Source organism: Parasteatoda tepidariorum, chromosome X2 (genome assembly GCF_043381705.1).
Source record: "Parasteatoda tepidariorum isolate YZ-2023 chromosome X2, CAS_Ptep_4.0, whole genome shotgun sequence".
In the NCBI taxonomy this organism is placed as follows: Eukaryota; Metazoa; Arthropoda; class Arachnida; order Araneae; family Theridiidae; genus Parasteatoda; species Parasteatoda tepidariorum.
Genome location: NC_092215.1, coordinates 15,502,889 through 15,530,577, shown reverse-complemented (window position 1 = coordinate 15,530,577; position 27,689 = coordinate 15,502,889). Strand labels below are relative to the sequence as shown.

General features: G+C 29.3%; 1 protein-coding gene across 1 annotated transcript in view; it reads left to right on the top strand.

The window, feature by feature from the left end:
* The first annotated feature begins 1,654 nt into the window (after positions 1-1,654).
* LOC107442105 (serine-rich adhesin for platelets) overlaps positions 1,655-27,689 on the top strand; it is a 38,457-nt gene continuing 12,422 nt past the window's right edge. Inside the window, exons 1-2 of the mRNA XM_016055576.3 lie at positions 1,655-1,847; positions 20,438-22,205. Coding sequence (XP_015911062.1) covers positions 20,689-22,205 — 1,517 coding nt within the window. The 5' untranslated portion in view covers positions 1,655-1,847; positions 20,438-20,688. The remainder of the gene's footprint in view (positions 1,848-20,437; positions 22,206-27,689) is intronic.

Below are 27,689 nucleotides of genomic sequence, written 5' to 3'. Positions count from 1 at the left end.
GAAAGATATATATATACTCTTCCATTGTAACTGTGAGTAATATTTATATATAAAAATATTACTCGCAGTTACAATGGAAAACGTCGGAAGAATTGCTTAATCACAAGAAAGTACATTATTAATTTTCAATTTCTATTATTTATTTTTTATTTCTAAGCACAAAAATAATTTTAAATTTGTAAAGGTATACAATATATCTTAAAATATTATTTTTAAAGTGATAATTGTATCAAATGTTATCCAATATATTGGACACTCAGTTTGAGAGGAATATATAACTGTAGAATTGTATTTTTCTCGTCAAGATTCCAATGCATGTTTTGATTTACAAATTATTCTATTAATTATACGTGTGGAAAAATTGAAAATGAAATGTAATAGCATAAATTCGCTTTTTAATTGAAAAGTGTACTGATTAACTAATTTGTAAAATGTTAAAAATAAATTTAGCATATTTATTTTATAAGATATACAGAGAATACTGAGTGAATTAACTCTCATTTGTAATAAGCGATACATTCCGATCAGAGGCATGGATATTTTTTCCTTCTTCTCTCAGTACTATCTGTTGTCCTACTTACTGCGGTAATAACGTTGGCCTGCCTAATATGGTGTCTCCTGAAAAGTGATCAGCATCTACTTTTCTAATACCCGAATAACGGATGTCAATATATGGGTGGGCACTGAAAAAAAAAATGGATAACATTTTTAATAAGGCCTTGAATTCTAAAGTGGAATTCTTAAGATCGTTGATCGTAAAAATGTAAGGACTAACTAATTTTCAAAATGTAAAGCATAATTTTAACACATTTTTAACAAGAAATATGAATTTAGAGTTTTCTTCCTCTTTTTCATCTATCTTTTACATTTCCTTAATGCAGCGTATACCTTGAATAAAATGTACTGAAATTCTTAAGCTCCTAATCGTGAAAGCGTATGAATTAACTAATTTTTAAAATGTAAAGCATAATTTTAACACCTTTTCAACAAGAAATATGAATTTAGAGTTTCCATCTATCTTTTACATTTCCTTAATGCAGCGTATACCTTGAATAAAATGTAGTGGAATTCTTATGCTCGTAATCGTAAAAACTTATGAATTAACTATTTTTCAAAATGTAAAGCATAATTTTAACACATTTTTAACAAGAAATATTAATTAAGAATTTTCTTTCTCTTTTCATTACGACAGTGCTTCCCAAAGTGTGGTACGCGTAACCCCAAGGGTACGGGAACAGTTCAGTCGGGGTACGCGTTATTATGCGAAATATCTTGCAACAAACGAAAATTTCAGAATTTTTTTTTTAAAAACAAAGCAAGCCATGAAAATTTACTATTACCCATTTTTCCATTGGCTATTTTTTGCATAGTTAACAGTTAATAATTGGTGGTGTCAACAGCCAGTTGCGATGTTTAACTTTTGTGCAATTTTTTTCCTAGTAAAAAATACATTCTTATTTTTATTAGTGGTACACAGCGTTACGAAAAATTTAGAGAGGGGTACACTAAAGTCAAAAGTTTGGGAAACACTGCATGAATAAAATGTAGTGGAATTCTTAAGCTCGTTAATCATGAAAGCGTACAAGTTTAAATGATGCAGAAATATGAGGGAGAAGAGGATGAAGAAAATTTTCTTTAGCAGGGGAGTCAAACCGGACTGACCCTAGCTCCATCATTTGACATTGTAGAATATCAGGGCAGCCCGTGGGTAGGGCGGCGGGAGGAGGTAGAAGTTAAACTGGACGAGCCGGTCGCCGACCTATCTGTTGGGCCAAGTGGAACTCCATCAGATGTTGGCCGGTGATCTACGAGGATGCAACATTAACTGTGACCTTCCATCTAAAACGGTGAGTTTTCACTTTAAATAACACATCTATTTGATACAATTCTTTAGTAGGTAAGAAATCTATCCTATAAATGTCGAAAAAGTAGTTCCAATATTTATCAAGTAAAAGTGAATGTCGTTCCATTTGTTTGTTTGTTTTGTGTCAACATCTCAACGGACTGCTCTACATGAGGAATTTTTAGCAATGTTTTCAATTATAAAGGTGAATACTATTTATATATATATATATATATATNATATATATATATATATATATATTTAAAATTCATTATCAGTTGTGAAAAAATAAATCTAAGTCAGGTAATTAATGTGAAAAATGAAATTTTTTAATTGTTTTAATAACGTTTTTAAAGTTAAATGTTATGTCACACAGTTGAATTCGTTGGAAATGTATCTAGTCTAGTTAATTTTTAGCTTTAGTGTATATACATAATCTAAAAATGATTTTTTTTTATGGCTAAATTATTAAGCTTAATAATTATGGCTTACTAATAGTTATGGATTAATGTGAAAGAGGCTAAATTATGGCTTTTGTTGAAATAAAAAAAAAGAACTCTTATAAACATTTTGAATAGTTAACATAATTTTTTTATAGTTATATTTCAGCTTTTATTTTTTTTACTGAACTGAAACGGATTTAATTAAAAAGTTTGATAAAAAATATTTAATTAAAATTTTTTCTACATCAATGAATATTTTTTTTCAAAATGTATTCAATATATTGTTATCAGAAATAGTAATGCTTTTTTTAAAAAAAATTCTGTTTCTTTCCTCTTGTATTTTATATAATTAATTTCTTAAAAATAAATAAATGTTAATAATTGACGAATTATTGATTGGAAAAAGAGAAAATAAAGATTTAAAAATGATAATGGATTTTAAAAGAAAGTAATAGTGATTCTTCCTCAAAATCCTAGAATTCCGCGGGGCACCTTTTGGGAACTGTTGGTTATATGTGTCTTTTTACAGTAGTTTATGGAGACAACGTTATTCAATGTTTTCATAACATTGTTTCAACGTAAATTACCTACATTTAAGTAAATTAGCTTTGTTATTTTTAGCTTTAAACGATCTCAATTAAATTACCTAAAAAACTTAGTGTTTTTATCAAAGTATAAAACAGTAACAGTAAGTAGAAGGTATTACAAGGAAAAGCTACATTTTGTTGTAACGTATTTCACTATTAAAAAAAAATTAGTTATCAAAAGGGCTATTAGGTCATCAGTACGCCCTTTGAGTTTTTAATGCAAAATGTCATAAATTATGTATAAACTATGTCACACGCTGGGAAACAAATTTTTTGTTACATTTATAGAAGTTCTTGACCTTACCTAACACGTGTATGAACTTAGTTTTGTTCGGAAAGCTATAATTTTTATTAAATGATTCATTTTATTTTATTTTTATCTAATGTTAAATTTATAAAGAATGTATAGGTTTATTTAGAAACATATATACTTGTATGCTCATTTTCAAAATAAAAACTGAGGTCAAAAAACATATGACCTTAACATATTGCACCATATCGAATACTGTGTTTTATCTCCTACTTCCTACCAATTCCTACGTAGCTGAGAAGTGGGGTCTTTTAGCATTCACTCGAGTGAATTTCTAAAAATTCCGATATGGAATATATTATTGAATTTCATAAAACTCTTAAGATTGTAAAGAGAAACTGATTGCTGATTTAAAATCAAGGACTCGAAAATATCTAAGATTCATTCAAAATTTTGAGAAACGAGAAAAAAAATGTTTCCTAGTATTATTATATTATTTTGGCGTATATTATTTTGACTTATTTATTTATCTTAACCAATTTCTCTTGGTCGGACTAGGAGTGAGGCAATTGAATAAGACCCCCTCCCCAAAAAATGAACTTTTCTTGTTTTCACGAAAATGTTAAAAATCTTCAGTAGTTAATGCAGTACTTGATTTACAATATTTATTAGAACTTTTAAACTTTTTTGAACTAGTTTTATGTTTATTATGCATTTTATGTTTCATGTTTATGTTTATAATACGCTTTATGTTTATAACATTTATGTTTCTTAAGCAGAAAATTTCTTTTTAATTGATCTAGTCCATATCTACAAGAGGAAATTTGTTTTACGTTTTGTTCACAATTTGTAAATACGAATCAAATATTATTTTCCGTAGAAATAGTTTTCTTTTTTTTTTTCCTTCCAGTTTTGAGGGACCTTTGTCCTTGAACTTAAACATTAATCGGGAGGGAGCTGAGATGTTGTTCGGTTCATTAATTTTAACATCGCTTTGTTTTCATGCCTTTGACTTTGATTCAATAAATATAGTTCCGTAGAAAAATTTATTCTATAAAAAATTATAGGAAGGACTGACCTAACATTCTCAGGTAACCCTGGGACACCGGAGAATGTTTGTTAGGTCAGTCATATATATATATATATATATATATATAGTAATTTAAAGTTGTTTTATATCTTCTTAAAAGTGAATGTAATATAAAATGCCCATACTAGAATTTTAAACTGATAAAATAAATAAAATTAGTTTGAAAACAAAAACACAACAAAAAATTTAAAAAAGCATTATAATAACATTAATTGAAATTATAAACAAATCTGAAATTCTCTGCATCTTTATATTTATAGATTTTAAACTTAAAAAAACAGAGTAAAAAAGAAAGAAAAGAATTGAAGGAATAAACTAGCTGGAAAAAAAATACAAAAGCAAATAATTACATACAGTCAGATATATGTAGTAATTTTNCTTCAATTATTGCTCATTGTAAGGTATTAAATTATTTGATTTTTTTCAAGGGTACTTGAGAGGCAGCCCAAAGAACCTGAACATAGTAGAAATCCTCATCTGTGGGACCAGGTGGAATCTCATTTGCTACTGGAGACTTCGTTCAGCGAAAGTGCCGATCATCCGGACGTCCTGCCATTATTGAAACCTCCCAGTCTTGTTGTCTCCAAGGGGACGCAAAGAATGTTGGATAATCTGTATTCAGTCGTCGAAGACTTAACGTGAGTCCTTTGTGTTGTTTCTATTCCTTTGGTTATGATCATCTCATTTAGCAAGTCGTTTTACAAACGGACCTCTATTTAACGAAGTCGCTAAATCCTGATTATGAGTTCGTTATATGGAAAATACTTTAAATAGGAAATCCCCTTTTGAAACACTTAAACATCACAAAACAAGTTCTAAATTCATAATCACTAGACATAATTAAAATAGCAATGGATGCACCTTTATCTTGTAAACTAGTATCTGTTATTTATTTTATAAATCTTAGCCATAAAAGAAATCTGCATGGTTAGCGAGAATAGAGCAAAACATTATCCAGTGTTACACTACAATGCTACATACATTTTCAACTTGAAAAAAAGCTAAATTTATGTATATAATTATTGCTGCTTTTATTATAAAAGTAATTTTAAACAGATGTAAGATTAACTACATGTGTTCTTAGGTTTAATTGCTACTGATAAAATTCGTTGATTTTGTCTTAGTTTTCGTTTGACATGCAAACAAAAAGGGAAAAGTGTTATACTGATTTCTCTAAAAGGTAAATGGCTTCAAAAATCAATTCAAGTTCAATCCCCATAAAATGCATTTACAAGTTTGAAATGTTCTGAAAATTTTTGGGAAATAAGGAAAGTGGATCTCAAACAAAAGTTCGTTAAATAATTGGAAAGTTATTTTACAAAGAAATTTCTAAAATGTTCTTGGTTCCTCGAAAAAAATTGCAAAATAGAGAAATTCGCAAAATGGAAGTTCGTTAAATAGAGGTCCGACATATAATTTATTTTAATGATTTAATTTACCAGAAGATAAAACTAAAATTTTACTTAGTCAACCTCACAAAATGATCGAAATGCACAATATTTTATGAATTGAAACTAGGAATTTTTATTTGCTTATTGTTATTATCTGGCTGACATCATTTACGTCATTTCAAGATCTTATCATTCATATAATATCATGCCATATCATTCATTCATATTATTTCATCATATACCAAGAATAATTATTGTATTTTCCAATTGTATACAAATTGAAATATAAACTAAATATGGTACAACTTTTATTATATTAGGAGGATTCTTTTAATAAAGAAAAAAAAAGTGGTAGCACAAGTGTTTCGTTATTATGGTACAATAATATACAAATTATAAACATACTTGTATTCGGATCTGAAATATAAGCAAGTTGCTTTTTTAAGCAAAAGTTGGTAATAACAAATAGGGTAATAATTTATCGAAAGTTTTTATCTAACCGCATTTTATTTAAAATTCACTTAATTGTAACCATTAAATTTAAGATTTTTCTTTTTAAAATCATAAAATAATTAAATGCTAATTAAAGAAAAACATTTATCACTAAACACAAGCATTTTACCTATTTAATCTCTTTCGATCCATTTAAACTTTAACGATATATATTTATACAAAAATTTTATTAGTAACCATATCAATGGTCAATTTTATTAGTAACCAATGGTTTTATTAGTAACCAGCCACACTCATGTCATGTTTTACAGGGCGGATCCGATCATACTCCATTCATTCACACACAGTTCGTAATTTTGATCTGAACCCCAGTACCATCAATCGCCAATTCAGTACCCTCATAGTTAGGGATTTGTTAAGGGAACTTGGAGGACTTTGTGATCCCAACAGATTTAATCTACACCAGTCACCATTTATTATACCAGGATTCTTCGGCCGGTTTGATTTGAACTCACGTTCTCCCGAACATGAGCCTAACGTCCTTCCAACCTACCAAATTATCTCGGCCCCTGAAATTTCTTTTAGCTAAAATTATTGAAAAACAGATATAAATTAATAAGTAAAGGAATTAAATAATTTAAATTGTTTATAATGAAGACAGTATTTATAAATTTTCCAAAGTAATTTACTAAGCACAATTTTGAACGTATCTAGGTTTATTTAAGTTAAAATATGAACCTTTGTTTTAAATTATGCATAAGACATAACAGTTTTAAGTTTTTTACCATCTTCTCATTTTTCTATATTCTTTTTGCCTTTTTTGATAATTTGAAAAATTGTTAACTTCTTGAATCATCGTCGTGTAGTTTCTAATTGGTAAAGTGCTGCTGCCACTTGAAGCAGTAAGAACAGAAAACATTTGCGATTTATTATTTTTCAATTCCGCAAGATTAATGACGAAAACTTTTTTCTTTTATTTGGATTCCGTTTATTTTTTTACTACACTGGTTGGATTACACTTTTTCTATTACTCTTCGTGGCAGCGTACTAAGATTTGAGCTACGTTCCAATGTTCACTATATTAAAAGGTTAGACATTGTCGGTAGGTTTTTTTTTTCACTCTGGACGCAGCTTTAAATGAGTGTTTAAGAGAATAGATGCAGCAAAATAAATAAATAAATAAATAATAATAATACTGTACCTTTCATCTTTATGCGGCAAAGTCGCCACCCTGGGGGTAGGGGTGGCAAGGTTAATTGCAGATTAAATTTTTAAGGCATCTCTTTGAATTCAAAACACTGAGCGATGAAGTAAATTTAAAAAATCTAAATTCACGCTAGGTCAATTTAAAGCCACTATTATAAATTCATAGGAAATTGTAACAGCCTTGTCAAAAGAATTGCTGATTTTAATATCTTTTTAAAACAGATTAATTTTAAAAAATTTTACACTCTGAAAAAAAGAAAGATATCCCAAAATTGAGCAAAAATGTGCTTAAATATCTCCGAAACAAATATAGCCCATGATCTATCTACCACTGAGAATATTTAGTACTGCATTCGGTGCAAACCTGAAGCAGAATTTATATCCACCAGTCATTGCTGGGATTTGAAACTGGATCTCCTCATTGGAAGGCAAGCATTGTATCCCTTGATCCATTACGGCTTAATTTATTTTTGATACATTTCATTTTATAAGTGGCAATAAGCAGCCGACCCAAATCTAAGTTTGCGATTATCAAGATTCAACTCCGTAGTCTTGTGATTTTGAATCCAATCCAGAAGTCAAAGAAACTCCTAGATTAAGAATTGAGACAAATCAACCTTCTTTAGCCAGAGGATTTTGCTACTAACAGCAGAAAATCCACGAAAACCTCTCATGGTTAGCCTGTGACAGCAAGGGGATTCCAACCCATCAGTCGTCTACCACTCAGGATATTTGATGTCATCACTAGAGTCGGTGGGAGCATGGAGAATTCGCATCTACCAACCAGCTCCAGGATTAGAACCTGGGTTGTCATAAACAAAAGTATTTTAATTCTAATTTATTAAAATGTTAACACATTTCCATTGTTATCTGATTTTTTAACTGAGTGTCTGGGGAAACTAGTGGCCCTATTCTCATTCATCATAATATTTGTTCCTTTAGTTTGAAAGCATTTCTATTTCGATTTTTATTTTTTGTAAAATTTAAAATCAAACAAAGAAATACCATAAGTTTCTAAAAATTTTCAAAAACTTCCTCGTCATCTTGAAGGCGGATCACTTAACATTTTATCATCTCGGTCGAGAATTTTGTTGAAATTTTTTTCATGATAAAATTTGATCAATTCTTATTAAACATTCTTTAATAAGAATTGATTAAATTTTATCGTGAATTGATTAAATTTTATCTTCAATATTTAAAATAAAAAAAGTGCCTAAAGTTTTCAAATCTTTCAAAAATTCATTAGAGCTGTAAATACAAAACACTCTCAATCAAGGATTTCGTCGGAAGTTTTTTCAGGTTATATTTTTATCTCTTCTTATTAAATATTCTTTTTACTCAGATAAATGCATTTTACACGTTTTTTTTTTAAACTAAGCTTTGTAAATAAATACAGGATTCGTTATAATCAGAAGAAAAAACGTAGTTTTGTTTGCTTCTGTTAAAAGAGAGATTTGTTCCAGTGGCTTGCATGTATTTCCGTTTCAATTTTTATTTTTCAAATTAAAAATCGAACAAAGAAATACCATAAGCTTTTTAAATTTTCAAAATTTTCTTCATCATGTTGAATGTGGAACACTCAACATTTTTTCTGGCTTGGTCAAGAATTTCGTTCAAACTTTTTTCATGATAAATTTTTATCTATTCTTATTAAATCCTTTTTTTACTCAGATAAATGCATTTCACACATCAAAAGAGAGATTTGTTCCTGTGACATAAATTATTTCTTTTCGATATTTATTTTTCAATGTTTACAATTAAAAAAAGAAATGCCTAAAGTTACAGAACACACTCAATTAAGGATTTGGTCAAAAGATTTTTCAGGTTACATTTTTATCCGTTTTAATTCAATCTTCTCAGATAAATGCATTTTATACGTTTTCTTTTTTTCTCCTTCGTAAATAAATACATGATTTATTGTTATCAGAAGAGAAAACGTTTAGTTTTGTTAGCTTCGGTTAAAAGAGAGATTAGTTCCTGTACCTTGAAGCTATATCTGTTTCGATTTTTATTTTTCAAAATTAAAAATCGAGAAAAAAATACCTTAAGAAATTTTGAAACTATATTTATAGAAACGGAGAATACGAAACAACCAATATTTTAAAGGACTCGGTCAAGGATTTCTATAGACGTTTTTCCATAATATAATTTTCTTTTCTTCTTAACTCTTCGTTTTACTCAGATAAATATAATTCACACGTTGAAAGAAAGATTGGTTCTCTGTGGCTTGAAGACACTTCTTTTTCGATTTTTATTTTTCAAAATTGAAAATTAAGAAAAAAATGCCTAAAGTTTTCAAAAATTTTTAAACTATATTTATAAAAACGGAGAATATGAAACAGCCAACATTTTAAAGGGCTCGGTCAAGGATTTCTATACACGTTTTTCCATAATATAATTTTATCTTCTTCTTAACTCTTCGTTTTACTCAGATAAATATAATTCACACGTTGAAAGAGAGATTTGTTCCTGTGGCTTGAAGAAATTTCTTTTTCGATTTCAATTTCTTCAAATTAAAAATTAAGAAAACAATACCTGAAGTTTCCAAAAATTTTGAAACTATATTTATAAAAAAGGAGGATACGAAACAAACAACATTTTGAAGAGCTCGGTTAAGGATTTCTATAGACGTTTTTCCATAATATAATTTTCTCTTCTTCTTAACTCTTCGTTTTACTCAGATAAATACAATTCACACGTTGAAAGAGAGCTTGGTTCCTGTGTCCTGAAGGCAGTTCTTTTTCAATTTTAATTTCTCCAAATTGAAAATTAAGAAAAAAACACCTGAAGTTTTCAAAAATTTTGAAACTATATTTATAAAAACGGAGAATACGGAACAAACATCATTTTAAAGGGCTCGGTTAAGGATTTCTATAGACGTTTTTCCATAATATAATTTTCTCATCTTCTTAACTCTTCGTTTTACTCAGATAAATACATTTAACACTTTTCTTATATAAGCTTCTTAAATACCTACGGGATTTACTCTAATCAGGAGAGAAAGGATTTGTTTGTTTCGGTCAAAAGAGCGATTTGTTCCTGAGGCTTGAAGGCATTTCTTTTTTCGATTTTTAATGCATTTAATATCACAGTTCTAAAAAGGCTAAAGTTCATTGAGGGAAACAGGATTTTAAATGATCGGGCAGCCTGAACATTCCTATTGGTAAAGTTGGAAAATTTTTTTTAAATCGTTCTTATAAAAGTAAATCTTAACTATTTCGAAAGATTAAATTCCAATATCTTCACCGAAGGCTTTTATTCTTGCTTACTCTGGTTAGTCAGGTTCAATGCACAAGTCTTTTTTCCGCAAGGCGTGTTCTTTACACTTTGCATTTCTGGTTCTAGAAAAAAAGTTTCAAAACGTTGTGTCTGCAAAAATCCTGTTCTGGGGGGAAGAGTATCTCGTGACATGAATATATAATTAGAAACACGATCACGTTATATTGTGTATTTTAAAAATGTCGATATTACTCGAGCGTGCGTGATACTCTTCTTCCTAAGGAAATTTCCCATTCATAGATAATAACGGATGTTTTTTTAAGCAGAAAGATAAGATTAAAGATGGCCGTTATTTAAAGTAACAGTTATTAAATTAGAACCGGAATGTGTTTGGAACTGTTCTTAACTCATTAAGGTCCAGCCGCAAAAAGTGATCTACATATGAAATACCAATTTGTTTATACAAAGTGTATGTATAAGGTGGCATATTAGTTAGTACTAGCCAACTTTTACGATTTTTATGAATATTTTCAAGAGATAGCCACTTTTACGCTTTAACACATTAAATGCCATGGGGGTCACCGGTGACCGGCGAAGCCAAGATTATTAGAAACACAAAATTCGAGTTTATATTATTATCGTTACTAAATTAATGCTTATTTTATATTATTATCGTTTTCAAAAATGGTTTGAAGAAATTAATGCAATACAGAACACACAAAAATAGTTTTATTTATATACACAGAGATGCCAACTCGAATGCCGGACAGCGATGCCGGACAGCGAATAAATATTTCCAAGTGGTAGTTTATTAATTGTGATTCTTGGTCTAATAAATTCAATTCAGTAGATTTTTATCCACCATTATTTCTAAAAATTCGTAGGCTTATATAATTCACCATTTTTTTTTCAGATATGCCATGCTAAACCTTTTAAAAAACTGGCAAAATCTGTCTAATATTTGCAAATTTAGTTTGTAGTTATTTATAGTTTGGCAAGACGGGCAAGCCATGAAAAATTAGCGTGGCATTCAACGTGCTAATAGAATTCCAATAGTTTTTTTATTTTTTTATTTTATAACCGTCGTTGAACAGCCGACCCTATCTTCGGGTTTGCGACTACCAGTGTTTAACTACGAAGCCTTGTAATTTTGAACCCAATCCAGAAGACAAGGACACTCCTGAATGAAATATTGGAAGAAATTTGTCTTCATGGAGTTACATAGAGAGAAAGACCACGAGAACCTCTCACAGTTAGCCTGACTGCAAGGGAACTCTAACCCATGATCCGACTACCATAATTCACGTTAGCCTTGTGGTCGGTGCAAGCTGGATGTGGAATTCGTATCAACCAGCCATTCGGGATTCGAACCCGTTTCACCTCATTGGAAGGCAAAAGCTCTATCCCTTGAGCCTTCATGACTCAATTCTAATGGTTTGAAAAATCTGTTTTAAAAAATATTTTCGCCACCACAACATAAATAATAAAAAAATAAGCACATTATATTTCACAATATATAATTTTGTATAATATATAATTTTGTATAATATATAATATATTATAATTCATATGTTGTAATACGTAATTTTGTTTCAAATTTAAATACGTATGTGCGTTTTTTTTTAACTATATATGATTTTGTCTCTTTATATTTATACATTTAAGGGTAAATCCCTAACCACTTTTTTTTTAAGGATAACTTTTGCATCACTGAAATATGGGACGTGTATTTTTAAAAACATGTATTTTTCCTGTAGACTTATTATATTATCAAGACTCGTACGATTCTTAAACAAATTAAATAGTGGTTTAAATATTGTAATAAAAATAAGTACAAATTTCTCTTCACTAGCTTTCATTTTAAAATTGAAAACGAAACCGTGTAATTTTCTATTATTTGAAACCCATAACATACGGAGCCCATGATTTCGAACGAGAAATATTTATTTTCATGTCTTCAGCGCAGTGTTGAAAACAAATTTATTAAACTGAATCTCATTTTTTCGTACTTTTGCTACAATTTTTTGAATTTTTCAAAGGCCATATGAGCCCTGATTATGGCTAACAGAACTATCTAATTTTTTTAGGGATGACATAGGAGACTAAAATTGTTAAAAAAGGTAAGTAATTAGTTGCAAAAACCTATCAATAGTGATTAAAATCATCAACATTTTCTAACATTATTTTTCAAGTTCACTATTGAAGGTGATTATAAAGAAGTTTTTGCTTTAAATATGAACAATTTGTAAGGAAATCAAAGTGATAATTACGATTGAATAATAAAATAAATAAATATGAATTGAGTTTCTACCACTTTTTACATTTGTAGTTGACGGTGACATTACTGAACTTTTTGAAAAATAATTCATAATATCGGAAAAAAGAACATTTTAGAACGCCTGGGTTAAAGGAGGCATCCATTTAACCGTTCAACCAACGCCTCCTATAACTGAAAGCTTCCACATGGTTACTTATAGCTATAGGTAGTCCGATCCGACCACTATGATGATAAACCAGTTTAAGAAAGAGCCGTTTAATAGAAAATCTAGTAAAAATAAGATAGTGGTAGCAAATGTATGTCTAAAAATTTGTTTCATTTATGAATATGATTGGTTTGTCTTATTTACTTGTCAACCACTACTGATTCAATCCTCAAATGTAGATGATAAATTTCTCTCAAGTATAGAATTTCGGTTTAAGCGCACAACTGGTTCACTTTTTAAACAGTCTGCGCAGACTACTTATAAAAACCATGTGGAGGCTTGCTGATGAAGGAGTTGATGTTTCTATCCGTTTTATTTCGACTTTTTCTAATGAAATAATACAGAAAGTGATATATTATGTGACATGAGGCGATTTTTTACTATTAGCTACCTTTTGAAAAAAAATTTCAGTTCTTTAGAATTCCAGATCTAGTTACAGGTTACCTTCTAAATACTTAATACATAGTGGTAGCTAAGAATTTTAAACAAACGAAAGTACCGCAATATTTGTTCTACTAATTTATGTTTTTGGTAAATGAAACTTTCCTATTTAAATATGCCACTAACCAGTTATACAGGGTTCACACGGGCCTTACAAAACTTGAAAAGCGAACAGAAATTTACGTTACAGCAAATAAGAATTATTTTGAATTTTTTTCAAGGTATCATTTTAACTTTTCAAGATCTTGCAGGGCTGAATGTTTATATATCTTATTTAGAAATCAACACGAAGTGGTGGTCGCAAATGTCGGGAAAAAAATGCTTTCAAAAGTTTTTTTTTTCTGTAACAAATATTTCAAAGTTTTAAAAATCTTTCTGATATTTTTATGAAATTATTTTTCGATGATATGAAAAAACTTGATTTAAATACGATGACTTACAGCTTTGGAACATAGTGTAAATAGCATTTCATACTATTTGGATTTCAAAGGGTTAATAACTGGCCTAAAATTAGAAACAGAATACTTTTGAAACTTGAAACAAGATTTTTCTTTGATGTGATTGTCTCAATGGCGATTGTTTCAGAATAATGGATTTTATAATAGTCTTAATGTCTTTTTCTTCTCAATTACGAAAGTTTTCCCTGTTTTTGTCTATTATTTTATTTGGAAGTAGAGCATTCTGATTTTATAACGTTGAAACTTTACAATATTATTAAATCGGTTTAAACGTTAAATCTAGAAAATTATGAAGAGTAAGGTTAAAATCAAAAGTTTTATTAATTATTCGATATCATTAATGACATAAAGTGTATGTAATATTTTAAGTAGATTATTATTCTTGTAATTATTCTTGGTGATCAATTTTTCCAATGCAATAAAAGTAACTTATTTATCTATTATTTGCCTATTATTTTATTTGGAAGTAGAGCATTCTGATTTTATAACGCTGGAAACTCTATTAAAAGTCTTTTATGAATATTATTTAATCCTTTTTAACGTTAAATCTGGAAAACTGTAATGAAGAGTAAGATTAAAATCAAAAGTTTTATCAATAATTCGATATCATCAATGATATAAAGTGAACATAGTATTTTGAGTTGACACCTCTTTTGCACCAGGTGTTCTATTTTTTCAATTCATTAAAAGTAACTTATTTATCTATTATTTTTCCACTATTTTATTTGGAAGTGCAGCTTTCTGATTTTATGACGTTGGAAACTCTATTAAAAGTTTTTAGAATATTTTTAAATCTGTTTACACGTTAAATCTTGAAGACTTTAAAGAAAAGTAAGGTTAAAATCGAAATTTTTATTAATAATTAGATATCATTGATGATGTAAGTGCATGTAATATATTAACCAAGAAATATAGCAATAAATTAATAACTTGTAACAATTATTTTGTGCGTTATTATGTGCGATAATTGCACTGAATTTCGTGAACCTAGCTTAAATATATCTGGAAATATGGACATTTGTAAGAAGAAAAAAAAAATTTCATCTTACTTTTTTAGCGATAAATTTAAAGATATTCAGTAAAATTAAACAAACTTTTTGTAGCATATTAAAATTGAATTCAAAATTATTGCTTTGTTTAAATTTGAGAGAAATTTGTTTAAAACTGCGCAAGATATGAGTATTAAAGTAGTTCTTTTATACTGCGCATGTGCGGGGAAAATTTAATATTGCTTTATCTTAATTTTGTAGTGAATCGTATTTGAAAACTAATAAAAAAAGTTCGATTTGAATATCTTGAAAATTTAAAAAGTTTCAAGCAATTTAAGTACTTTGTAAAAAGAAAAGCTCAAGATAATAAGGGTGTTTCACAAGTTTTTTTTCCACTATTAAACAAGATTTATTTAAAATGACATCAACATTGTTGGGGTTCTCCCCCATAAAAGTATCTTTTTTCACTTGTTTTCTTTCCTTATACAATCATATTTTGGTGTATAAACGTTTATCGTAAGGTACATTTAAGGTATTATTTGTTACTTAATTTTGTTTTCTGAAACAAAATAATATATGTAGAATATCACTTTGAGTTTCTTTTAAGAAGTACAAAAACTACTAAGAAAATTGCTTAAAAATTCGTAAGTTTTTGAGATATTCAAATCAGACTTTTTTGCATTAGTTGCCAAATACGATTCACTACAAAACTATTATAAAAAATTTTAAATTTCTTCCACGCATGTGCTGTATAAAAGAACTACTTTAATTACTTATATTTGCTCAGTTTTCAACGAATTTTTTCTAATTTTGAAACAAAAATTTCATAATTAATTTTAAATGCTCTAAAAATTTTGTTTAATTTTATTGAATACTTTTAAAGTTATAGCAAAAAAACTTAAGACAAGAAACTTAGTTTTCATTTAAAAATACTCATATCTCCAAATATATTTAAGCAAGGTTTACGAAATTTTGTGCAATTATTACATATAATAACCAAAATAATTGTTACAGGTTACTAATACTTTACAAATACATGTTTAATACATTTTTCGACTTAGGATGTTCAAAAACGCTATTTTCCGTTCGCAATTTATTGTCACTCCCTCAAACCTCTAAAAGCTTTGAACTTCATTGATAAGTATTAAAAATCTCATGATGTAAACACTTCTGAAATGAAATATATATNCACGCGAAATTTTTTAAAATTATATATATATATATATATATATATGAAAGATCCTATATGAAAGAGTTAAAGATTGTCCTTTTTGTATATGAAGATTGTTACAAAAAAATTCACATAGCTACTGCTTCTACTTTTATGATGAGGAAGTAGAGATTTCGTTCGATATAATAATAATAACAGCATTTATTTAGTTTAAAAAAATATTCTAGAACTTTTACAGCCTAGAATTTTAAGATTATTATGGCAAATTTTATGCATTTTAATGATAAACAATCCCGTGAGCAAAGCCCGGGAGCAAATTAATCATCGAACTGTTTTCGGTTTCTTCTTTTTAACGGGTCATTGAGCGTAAATTCCAGTGCACATTCAAACAACTACTTACCGTCATTTTTAGCCTAAACTTCAACTTGAAAGCAAACAATGGGTAAGCGATTTTATACATTGGTTTCCTAGAAAACTATATTATAGTGAGCTATGTTATATTATTGGTTTGATAGAAAAGTATATTTTAGTTAGCGATATTACTGTATTGGTTTGCTAGGAAAGTATATTTTGTAAACGATATTATAATATCGGTTTGTTAGAAAAGTATATTATAGTAAACGATATAATCTCATTGATTTATTAGAAAAGTATATTATAGAAAACGATATGATAGTAGTGGCTTTATTGAAAAGTTTGTTATAGAGATCGATATTATAGTATTGGTTCGTTAGAAAAATACATTATAGTAAACGTCACAACTGTATTGGTTTGTTAGAAATGTATATGAAATTGTAAGTGATAGTATAGTATTAGTTTTTCAGAAAAATATATTATAGTAATTGATATTGGATATCATCTGTGGTTAAAAATACCGCAAGCATAATTTCAAATCAAAATTTGTATATTTACATTATTGACCCTTATCAGATCAGTCAGCCGAAATATTGTCAACCGTCATTGTCACAGATGTACTACTAATCTTGTAGAGATCATTTTTTTAAAAGAAGGAAGAGATAGAAATCGTATAGAAAGCAAATTTCATTTCTATCATTTCTTTTCCCAATTTTAAAAGTATGAATGCTTATATACCCTCCAACCAATATGGAAATTCCGTAGTTTTAGAAAAGATTTCTATTAATGGTAGTAAAGGTTATGTAATAATATTTTAATAAATAAGAATTAAAAGAATTTTGACCGCCACTATAGATGGACAATTTAAACAGATATATTATTTTGCGAAATGATATTATTCTAAAGTTCTGGTGAAAATCTTTCATAAAAATTACAATTGTTTCATAAATTTCCAATATAGAACACTATTACGGGAAAGCTAATTTGCAGTTAACCTCAAATACTGGAGGGGATATATTTGAGAAATTTCTTATCAACAAATATACATGTTATAAATATGATAGTAAATTATAGTAGTCAAGGAAAATTTTGTTCCTCTCTATTTACCCTAAGAAAAAGATGGAGACAATGTTCTTTTGTACTTGAAAACCAGCGCATCAAATTCTTGGAGTGATAAGGGGGTTAAAGTTGCAAATAAAAATCCGTTAATTCAAACAGAAATTTTTTTTTTAAGATACCACTTCAGCATTTATAGGTCTTGTTAGGTGAAGTTCTCATATTGATTTATTTCCGTTCCGAAATAACATGCAATGGTGATTGAAAATACAGTCAAACCCCGTTATAGTGAACATGGTTTATAGTGAACACCCGGATATAGTGAACGAAATGCTCGCTCTCGTGCCTTGCTATACAAATGTAATATTATTTTTTTTTTTGTGGATATAGTGAACCGAAAGAAGAGAGGAAATCGGATATTATGAACTTTTTTCCGTCTTCGACTGATTTTTTTTCTTTTTTTGGTAATTTTGAAATTTTTGCACAAAATACATATACCGATTTTTAAAATCATTTATTGAGTGGAATGTAGCCATAAGCATTTATTTTTTGTTTGCTTCTTTTATCTCAGTTTCCGATCCCTAAATTTTTTCCCCGCAAGACGAAGAGTAATAAAAAATAAAAGTTAACACATATTTTGCTACTACATATTGTTTTTTAATCATTATTGTATTTCTTTTTATTGGTTATTTATTTAAATAATGTGTAATATAAGGGAGCAGCTCGGAAAAATTAGTTAAAATTGTTTGCAGTACTGATATAGTGAACTTCCGGTTATAGTAAACCGAAATTTCGGTCCCTTGAAGGTTCATTATAGCGGGGTTTAACTGTATTATAAATGATCGTGGCTTGCATCATTATATACTTAATGGCACCCTGTTTTTCGTATTAGTTACTAATTTTCTCTTAAACTAAGAGACATAGTTTTCGATATATATCTTCTTAGAATTTTTATTATTTGCTATACTCAGACTAATGCATTTCTCTCATCAGCAAGCAAATCATGAAAAAAAATATTGCCCTGATTTATCTAGACAGTTACGACAGTTTTGTCTAATTTTTTTAGCAAATAATATCAATTCATTTGAAAATGTACCAGAAAATACCATCGGGGAGAAATGATTGAAGTTATTCGCGAAAAAGGAGGCTGTTTTTCGAAGGCTCAGTCGTAATATGAAATTATGCTTTTTTGGGAGTAATGTGCTTTTATTTATGCTTTTTTGTGAATAATATGTTTTTATTTATGCTTTTTTGTGAATAATATGCTTTTATTTATGCTTTTTTGTGAATAATATGCCATTTTTGGAACTGTTGTGAGTTTGCAACTGTTACTCATGACTGTTAGATCAAGTGTAACCAATCTAAAACCAGCGTTGTCTACGCTAATTTTAAAAATGGCGCAAAATGTCAATATACAGAAAAGCTACAGTTTTGTGAAAAAGAAAAGCGTTTGTGGTCTAATTTATTTAATATTTAAAAACTTACTCCAATGCTACATCACCTGGGCTCATAAAAATTTGCAAAAACTGAGAATTAGACACTGATTTTGATAAATTTTATCTAGGTGAAAATATGTCACCTAATTGGCGATTTTTAAAAAAGTTTTATAACTTTTAAAATATTTCAGTAATTTATTTGTTCTGAAACCCAGATAATTCTTCTTGGCAAGATTATGTACATAAGTAGTTATACACCGAAGAGCCATTACATTATGACCACCCTCCATCTATAACAATGGGCTCGCCCAGGTTTTCATGGTTTCTCGCCCAGGAACAATGTTTTCATGGGGCACATTAGGACCCATAATCCTCATAGAACAATCCCTGACGTCTGTAAGCTACTTGAACATAGTTGCAGACCAGGTTCACCCATTCATGGCAACAGTTTTTCCTGCGGGGGATGGTGTTTACCAACAGGATAATGCACCATGTCATAAGGGTCGAATCGTCATGGATTGGTTCGAGGAACATTCCAGTGACTTTCAAGTCATGTCTTGGCCCCCAAATTCACCTGACCTTAATCCAATAGAGCATTTGTGGTCCTACTTGGAAAACCAAATTCGTGCTGCCACGCTACCCCCTCGCAATGTGAGGGAATTGCAGGACCAGTTGGTGAGCGCTTGGTACCAGATACCTCAGACTACCTATCAGCACCTTGTGGAATCAATGCCACGGCAGGTGCTAGCAGTTTTGAGGGCTAAAGGTGGCCCTACATGTTATTAGCAGGGTAATCATAATGTAATAGCTCTTCGGTGTATATACGCATATATTATTTTTGTATTCTGTTAGTCATACACATTCAAAACCAAATTTGTTAGAGTAAAAATTAACTGTTTAACTTTTGCTTGAGACAAATTTCACGGCAAAAATGAAAGAAATCCACAAAATAATTTTAAAAATTTGGAGCTTTTTGAACAATAACGAATAACAATCACTCAATTCTGTCACAACTTTAATAAGTGTTAAACTAAGCCATGTTTTTGTTAAAGCCGAACCATAATATCATTTAATTTGACTGCAACTTTTATAAGTTGTTAAATTAAATCATGTTTTTGTAAGGGTAAAACCCTAGTATCATGTAATCAAGCTTGTAAAGTGTGATAATTGGATTCCATTTAACACCTTAATGAATATGCGCCAAAATTGAGAATTGATATCATTATTATATGGTAATTCATGATTCAATTAAAAAAGTATTGGGAAAATTTATTTTTTCCGCGCTACATTTTGATTCATGTGTTAAATCTAAAGAAAAATAACTTGAATATTTTTAGGAGAAAAATAATAACTTTAATATTTGAAATTTGCATATTTTAAATTGCGTTTGTTTTTGAAAGACCCGTAGTACTCTGTTGATAAACCTAACCCAAAAATTTTGTACGTACCGAGACATTTAATAACATAAAAATGTTTTTCTTCCTTGAAAATTCTGATCAAAAATCTAAAATTATCTCTTTTATTTCTATTTTAACATCATGTCACTGATCATTGTTATTTCTTTCAGGACAAAAGAATTGCAGTTTGAAGGAACAGGATGAGCTGGTCCAAATAATTGGAAAATATCGGGTAACTTCTGATTTTGAATGGCTTGGATTTAAAACCGAGAATACAGAAAATAAAAATTTCCAGTATGAAAACGCAAATTCTTTTGAATCTTTAGAAACTCAACGCCAATATTCTTGTGAGACATTACCTGATTCTGAAAGTACAGATATTGATATAAAAGAGTTTCCTGATCCAATAATTGACGATAAAATGAACGGTAACAAGAAACCAGATAGCTCTACCAGTGATATTGATTCTGACAGTCTTTTTTCCAGTGAAATGCAGGAATCTGATGAAGTTTCTAGTACATCACAATATAATTGCTTGGAAATTGTTGAAGAAACGGAAGCTCTGGAAACTGACAGCATAACTGAAACAATCGATATCAGAATATCTCCACAAAATTCCACAGTTGAGTTGATGACTTTCCAATGCGCTGATGACTTTCCTTCAGAATTTTCTTACGTTGCTGATGTTGAAGTCAAAATGAATGAAGATCAAGAATGTGTTGTCTCTACCACACAAAATTCAACCGTGAAAGATCTTCTAACGGGAGATGAATCAAATACGATGGAAGTCAAAATGTACGAAGTGCGCAGCAAAGAATCTTTAAGGGAATTTCCAAGATCAAAAAAGTTAGCGAAGAAAGATACCGGTTCCATTGAAAATGAGAATGATCCAGGAACTTCTGATGACGTAGCTCAAAGCTCTAGTGTATCAGGAACAAGAAAATGCGCTGCTACTGGAATGAAGAAAGACCCGAGAGAAAGTAATGGTTTCACAGTAGAAAGCAAAATAGCGCAGGAAATTAAAGAAATGAAACAAAGGGAAGAGGAAATTAGAAAAATGAGAGAAATGATGACGAAGGAAAAGCCCTTATTTACAGCCCCAATAATTACACCTGAAGTTGTAAAACCTCCTCAGGTGCCCATTCATACAGAAAAAATTAAATGCACTCCTTCATCCCCAAAGATTGTGACTGGTGGACAGAGCTACAATATTGCTAGCGTGTTCGCAACTAAACGTAAAGATCCATCAAGTCTGACAAAAGCGTGTTCACAACCTTCATCGACATTCGAATCTCCCATTGATCGTGATATTAGAATGGCCAGGCAACGAGAAGAAGAACTAAAAAAAGAAAGAGAATTAGCTTTAAAGATGAAATATCAAATGGAAACCTGCCAACAAAGCGCTGAATATAGCGAAGATGAAAAAGATGGCACTTTGGACAATTTAACGTCTGTAAGCATGTGCAGCGATTCCTCGTTAGATTCTGAGCCAAAAGCATCATCGCTTTATGATGCCTCTCCAGTAAGTTTAAACAACAAACTCAATGCCATTTATTCAAATTCATCAAACATTTCTCAAAGTGAAAACATTAACGTTTTGCAAAAAACATTTTCTCAATCTAAGGATCCCTTCATGAGATCTCCATCTCCTGATTCTTCTAGTAGTTCTTCCATCTCTAAAAGTTCACCATTTTATCCTCAAAAAGCTATGACTTCTTCTCAAGGTAAAAATGTGAACATGGAAAGATTCATTGCCAGCAAGGGAAGAGAAATTGCGTTTAAAAGTCCCGTAAATTCAGTTACTGGCAATCAGTATTTTGAAATAAAACCGCCACAGATCAAAAAAGGTGATCAGATGTCACAACGAAAATTCCAATCAGCTGCATCTAAAATTCAAAGTGAATTGCAAGAAATGAAAGAGAGGGAAGATGAACTAAAGTAAGTTTTTTTTTACTTAAATTTTATTAAGTATACGAAAAAAACTGTTAAACTGTTCTTGACTTTAATATCAAAATTCAAAGTTATTTTATCAAACTACGTGCTTCAAATAGACTTTTATGTGTTTATTCATTATCCCCTCCCAGAAAATAATATAAGTTCTAGTTAGTCATAAGCAATTTAATTTTTTGTAATTTTCAAATAGCACATTTAAAAGAAAATGGCACGACCCTTTAAGGGCGAGACCCATTGGAATTTATCTGAAGAGGTCTCAGATAGCCTCACATGAGAATCCCATAAAACATAACTGGCTTCGGTGGGATGGGGGGCAAAATAGGAAGAAAACTTTAATAACGATATTTAGACTAATGAAATAACGTTCCTGATGAAGTATTTTATGTGGAATCGGATCAGGAAAAAAAACAGATACGATAGTACTGATAGATAGGAAAATCAAAGGATTTAATGAACAAAAAGTACAATTTTATGCTTGTGTCTGTTTACGCACTTGACATTGCTATCTAGACATTTGAAGTATTATTTTTTTATAAATGTTATGAAGTTTTTTATGTGGAATCAGGTCAGAAAAACACAATACGATAGGTCTAATAGTTAAGAAAATAAAAGGATTTGATGAACAAGAAGTACAATTTATTACTTGCGTCTGCTTACATACTTGACGTTGAAGGTATTATTTTTTTGTAAATGATATGAAGTTTTTTATGTGGAATCAGATCAGAAAAAAACCCGATACGATAGTACTAGTAGATAGGAAAATAAAAGGATTTGATGAACAAAAAGTGCAATTTAATACTTGCGTCTGTTTCATTGAAAGTATTGTTTTTTTATAAATGTTATAAAGTTTTTTTTAATGAATCGGATCAGAAAAAAATCGATACGATAGTACTTTTAGATAGGAAAATAAAAGGATTTAATGAGCAAAAAGTACAATTTTATGCTTGCGTCTGTTTACGCACTTGGAATTGCTATCTAGACATTTGAGGTATTGTCTTTTGTTTTTTTTTTCTTTTTTGTAAATTTTTTTACACTGAGTCAACAGAGATCAACAGAACTAATCCTTAAGAAGTTTAAAGGAATTTACTGTATAAGATGTGCTAAAAAATTGCACTTATTAACGAATTTGTCTTTGCTATCTAGTTGCAATATAAGACAAATAAAATATTGTTTTCAAATGCGTTCTTTGTCCTGCTGAATCTAATGAGATTGCATGAAGACGAAATGAAGAGACTGTTAGTTTGGAAGTTTTCGGTAGGAAAGGTATAATGTAACATATTTAAATATTTGAAATTGCTATCTACAAAGCACAATTGAGGTATTNATATATATATTTACACTGAATCAACTGAAATCAAACAAGTGTCAGTCTAATCCCTCAGAAGTTGCAGAGCCGCTTATGTATAGTATGCACTATTTACGAATTTGACATTGCCATCTAGTAGCAATTTAAACGAATAAAGTATTTTTTCCAATGAGATCAAACACGAAATGATGGGACTAGTAGTTAGGAAGTTTTAGATACTACAATAATAAAATTGCAATCAAATGGAGTACAACTAAAATTCAATAGTAAATTTTATTTATAACTGAAGCCATTCGTGTAGATTAGGGTTTTAGTGCGAATCTAATAATCTTCGTTTCATATAAGCAACTGAAAATTGACGACTTTATCTAATTTTTTTTTAAACTTTAGATTTTAATAATGGTATTATACAGGTTTAGAATAAAAAGATTTTCAAAAAGTATCTGTAAATTTCATACATAGGGAAGAGTGAGGTAAAATTCGAGGACCTGTTAGAGCTCTTAACTGTTTGATCTGGAAATTGTCAGATTTAATCAAGATATTCATTGTTTAGTTGAGTGACAAGTCATAGACAAAGTTTTATCAGCGAGGAATCATGCTACAGAAAGATGGCAAAAGATAATGGACTGCAATGGACAGTATATTCACTTTAAAAATTCGTCTTTCTTTTTCATTCTTTCTTACATTTTGACGCAAATTCTGCTCCCGCTTCGCCAACCACTGTATTTCCACTCTGTGCGTCCACACTGTACGTTTCCACAGTACGTCCACAACTGAACATGATATAAAGCATGTTCAGTTGTGGACGGATCATAGGTTAGTATCTCACAAGTCCCTGAATCCCACAGTGAATCCGAATGAGTGTGGATTATTCCATTTCTTTCGTAGGCTGAGAAGGTAATAAGCACTGCACATGCCATCAACTGTATTGTTTATTACATCAAAGTAATTATTTTTGTAACTGCTATTAAAATACTCTGTTTATCTATACTGAAAATAATAATTAAATAAATATTTCCTCAAGTTGCTACATGCTCTTTTTTACAATTATTTATTAGAAATAGATAAAACTGATTATGACTGTTTTTTGTAGAATGGTCATGATTTATCTATTAACAGAAATAAAGTTTATCAAATGAAAATAGAGACAATGAAAAAGCATTTATACATAATTAAAAATTTATACAAATTTTAAATAAAACTTAACTAAATGCATTTCTTTCCAGTTATTGATAAAGAAAAATAGATTAAAGTTTAAAGAATAAATTATAACAGATATTTTTTAATAATTTTTCTTTTAGGATAAATTAATAATCAGACACATAATCTGTCAAATGAAAATAAATTTAAGAAATATATTAGATTTTATGACTATTTTTTTAAGAAAACTTATGATTAATCAATAAACAGAAACATAATCTGTCAAATGAACTTTTAGTGAATTATTAAATTTTAATTGTAAGTAAATTCTACATAATGATTAATCATACACATAATTAAAAATAGATTTCTTTAGCTCTAATTTTAATTTTTTTTCTTCAGTTTAAAATGCATGAAGTGATATGAAAAAATATTTAGATGCTATCTGAACTTAATTATGATTTTAAAAAATGTAACTTGAATGTAAAAAATATTATTTTTAAAAATATGCGTCTAATTTAGAACGTATCAGAAATGTTTTAATACGGTATATGTTTAAAACTTAAATTGGTAGATGGCGCCATCATTTTCATTTCAAAAGTCTCCTTTATGGGGGCAGAGAATAAGTAATAAGAGCTAATATGGTTGCAAAGGATATTTTGAAATTGATTCTCTGTGTAGTCTAAAGAGCCACGAAGTTTCTGAGCATGAAATTCTACCCTTTTTACCTGCAAAAGAAGTGGAATAATCCAATCTAATTCAGATTTACTGTGGGATTCAGAGGCTAGTTAGAAACTCCTTGCCATAGGGCTAACCGTGGGAAGCTGGTGTGGTTTTATTTTCCATGTAACGCAAATGTAAGTTAATTCCATCAAAAAGTCACTAAAAAAAGGGAAGTTTATCCTAATACCCGATCCAGGAGTTCCCTTGTACTCTGGATTGTGTTCAAAACTACGAGGCTATTTAGGTCAACATTGATAGCCGTAAATCCAAAAATGAGTCTGAGGTTCGACGCCTGTAGTAAAATAAAATTTAAAGAATTATAACGAAATCTTTTACTTTTTCGCCATGCCTGCAATATGTTTGCTATATATTTGAAAATTTTATGCTATATCATAGCAAAAGGGTATAACTTTTTTAATGCTATTCAAGTGGGAATGCATAGTGTATATAGTATTCATATATGATTAAAATTTATAATTCTGGCAAAATTCCTTCTTTTTTTTACTGGTATTTCCTCAAAAATATCAACAACAAAAATTTTTGAACCGATGCCTGAAATTTTTTATTTAACCTTTCTGTTTAACCTTTTTGGTCTTATCACTCAAAACTCTTAAAATTATTTTAGAATGACCCAAATTTAAACTAGTTCAATATTCGAAATATCTCCTCTTTAAAAAAATCATTAGAGCAGTGTTAGTTTAAAAAATAAAAATGAAACATTGAATTTCCATTTAGAAGTATAACTTCTTTTTGCAGGGCTTGCATCACATTAGAGTTTTAACCCTTATACTGACAGCAAACAATTTTTTTGTTTTTGTGGAACATGAAAAATAATGTATGTAACAAACCTAGGCAATGTTTTCTTCCCCTTTTACTTACTCTAGGCATGTAAACCTCGAATCTCTAAGAAGACTAAATAAAGTATGTCTACAACGTGGGGTAGTTGCAAATCAAAATAAGTTAAACATTATATTTCAAATTATAATTTTTAACGTCACTAGGTTGTAGTTTTAACATAATTAATTGTTAGTCCAAGAATAATAATAGAAATATTGAATAATTAATGATTATTCCTTTATAATAATGGAATTATTCAGTATCAAGTTACTCACCAAATTAATTAAATTATGAAAACAGCTATTTCTGTCTACTTTAGAAAGGCGATTTTCGTAAATAATTAAATTGGGGAAAAATTTTTTTTTTGCTTTTATACAAATACTTGATCTTACCTTGTTCGAGTAAGGGGATTTCATACCTGAAATTAGTTTTGTTAAAGCTACAGATTTTTTACTGAATGGTATTTTTTAATGATTAGTTTATTTTTTTGTCTGAGTGTACAAGTTTATAAAGAACGTATAAATACTCTTATAAATTACACTTGTCTGGTCTTTTGAACGATAAATGCACTTATCTGCTCCTCTGAAAATGACATTTAAGGCAAAAAATCATCTGCCCTTAATGAATCGCATCAGAAATTGAAATGTGTAACCGTCTTCTCCGTTCCACTCCCTGTGTAGCAGAGAAGTGGTGACGCTATTCATTCGAGTGATATAAATTGCTATTAAGAAAAACAAAGTAAATTAATAACAATTCCTGTTTTGTCAAAAATCATTTCAATAAATTAAAAAAGCTCATGTTTTTGTGGCATTGATATTTTTCCGAGCATTCAGTGAAAATTTTAATAGAGTAAAAATCGGAGTCTTGGAAAAGTCTTGAATTGGAAAAGAACATTCCAACTGTCGACTCCACATTTCTGTCTGGCATTGCTACCAAAGATGAGCGCATTTTTAGAAAATTAAAAATGGTAAAAACTAATATTCAATTAATTATAGGGGATGAGAGAATGAACAATTTACCGATTCTTAATCTTCTAAATTAAATTCGTTTAATTATAGCGGATATTTTATGTGTGCAGTATATATTCAGTCGAAACTTCTCAACCTTTTGACACAGAATTTTTTTTAATCATATTTTCATACTTTTTTTCATTATTTTGTTTCAATTTAAGTTAAAAATTGGAGAAAAATATTATGTTTCGCATTTGAATAACTTATGATGATGAAATACAGCAGGAAACACCTTTATTTTTTTTCTGCGATTGAGGTAAAATCTTTCGAGCAATAATTTTTGAAATTTGAACTTATATGAAACTATTTAAATTTAAAAGAAACAGTTATTCATCATTGGAATTTTTTTAATTTACAAAACGAATTATTGATAAATTTGTGAATATAAATCAAAAAAGAAATTTTCGAACTACTTTTTTTTGGATTTTATATATTAGTACAAACTTAACTCCT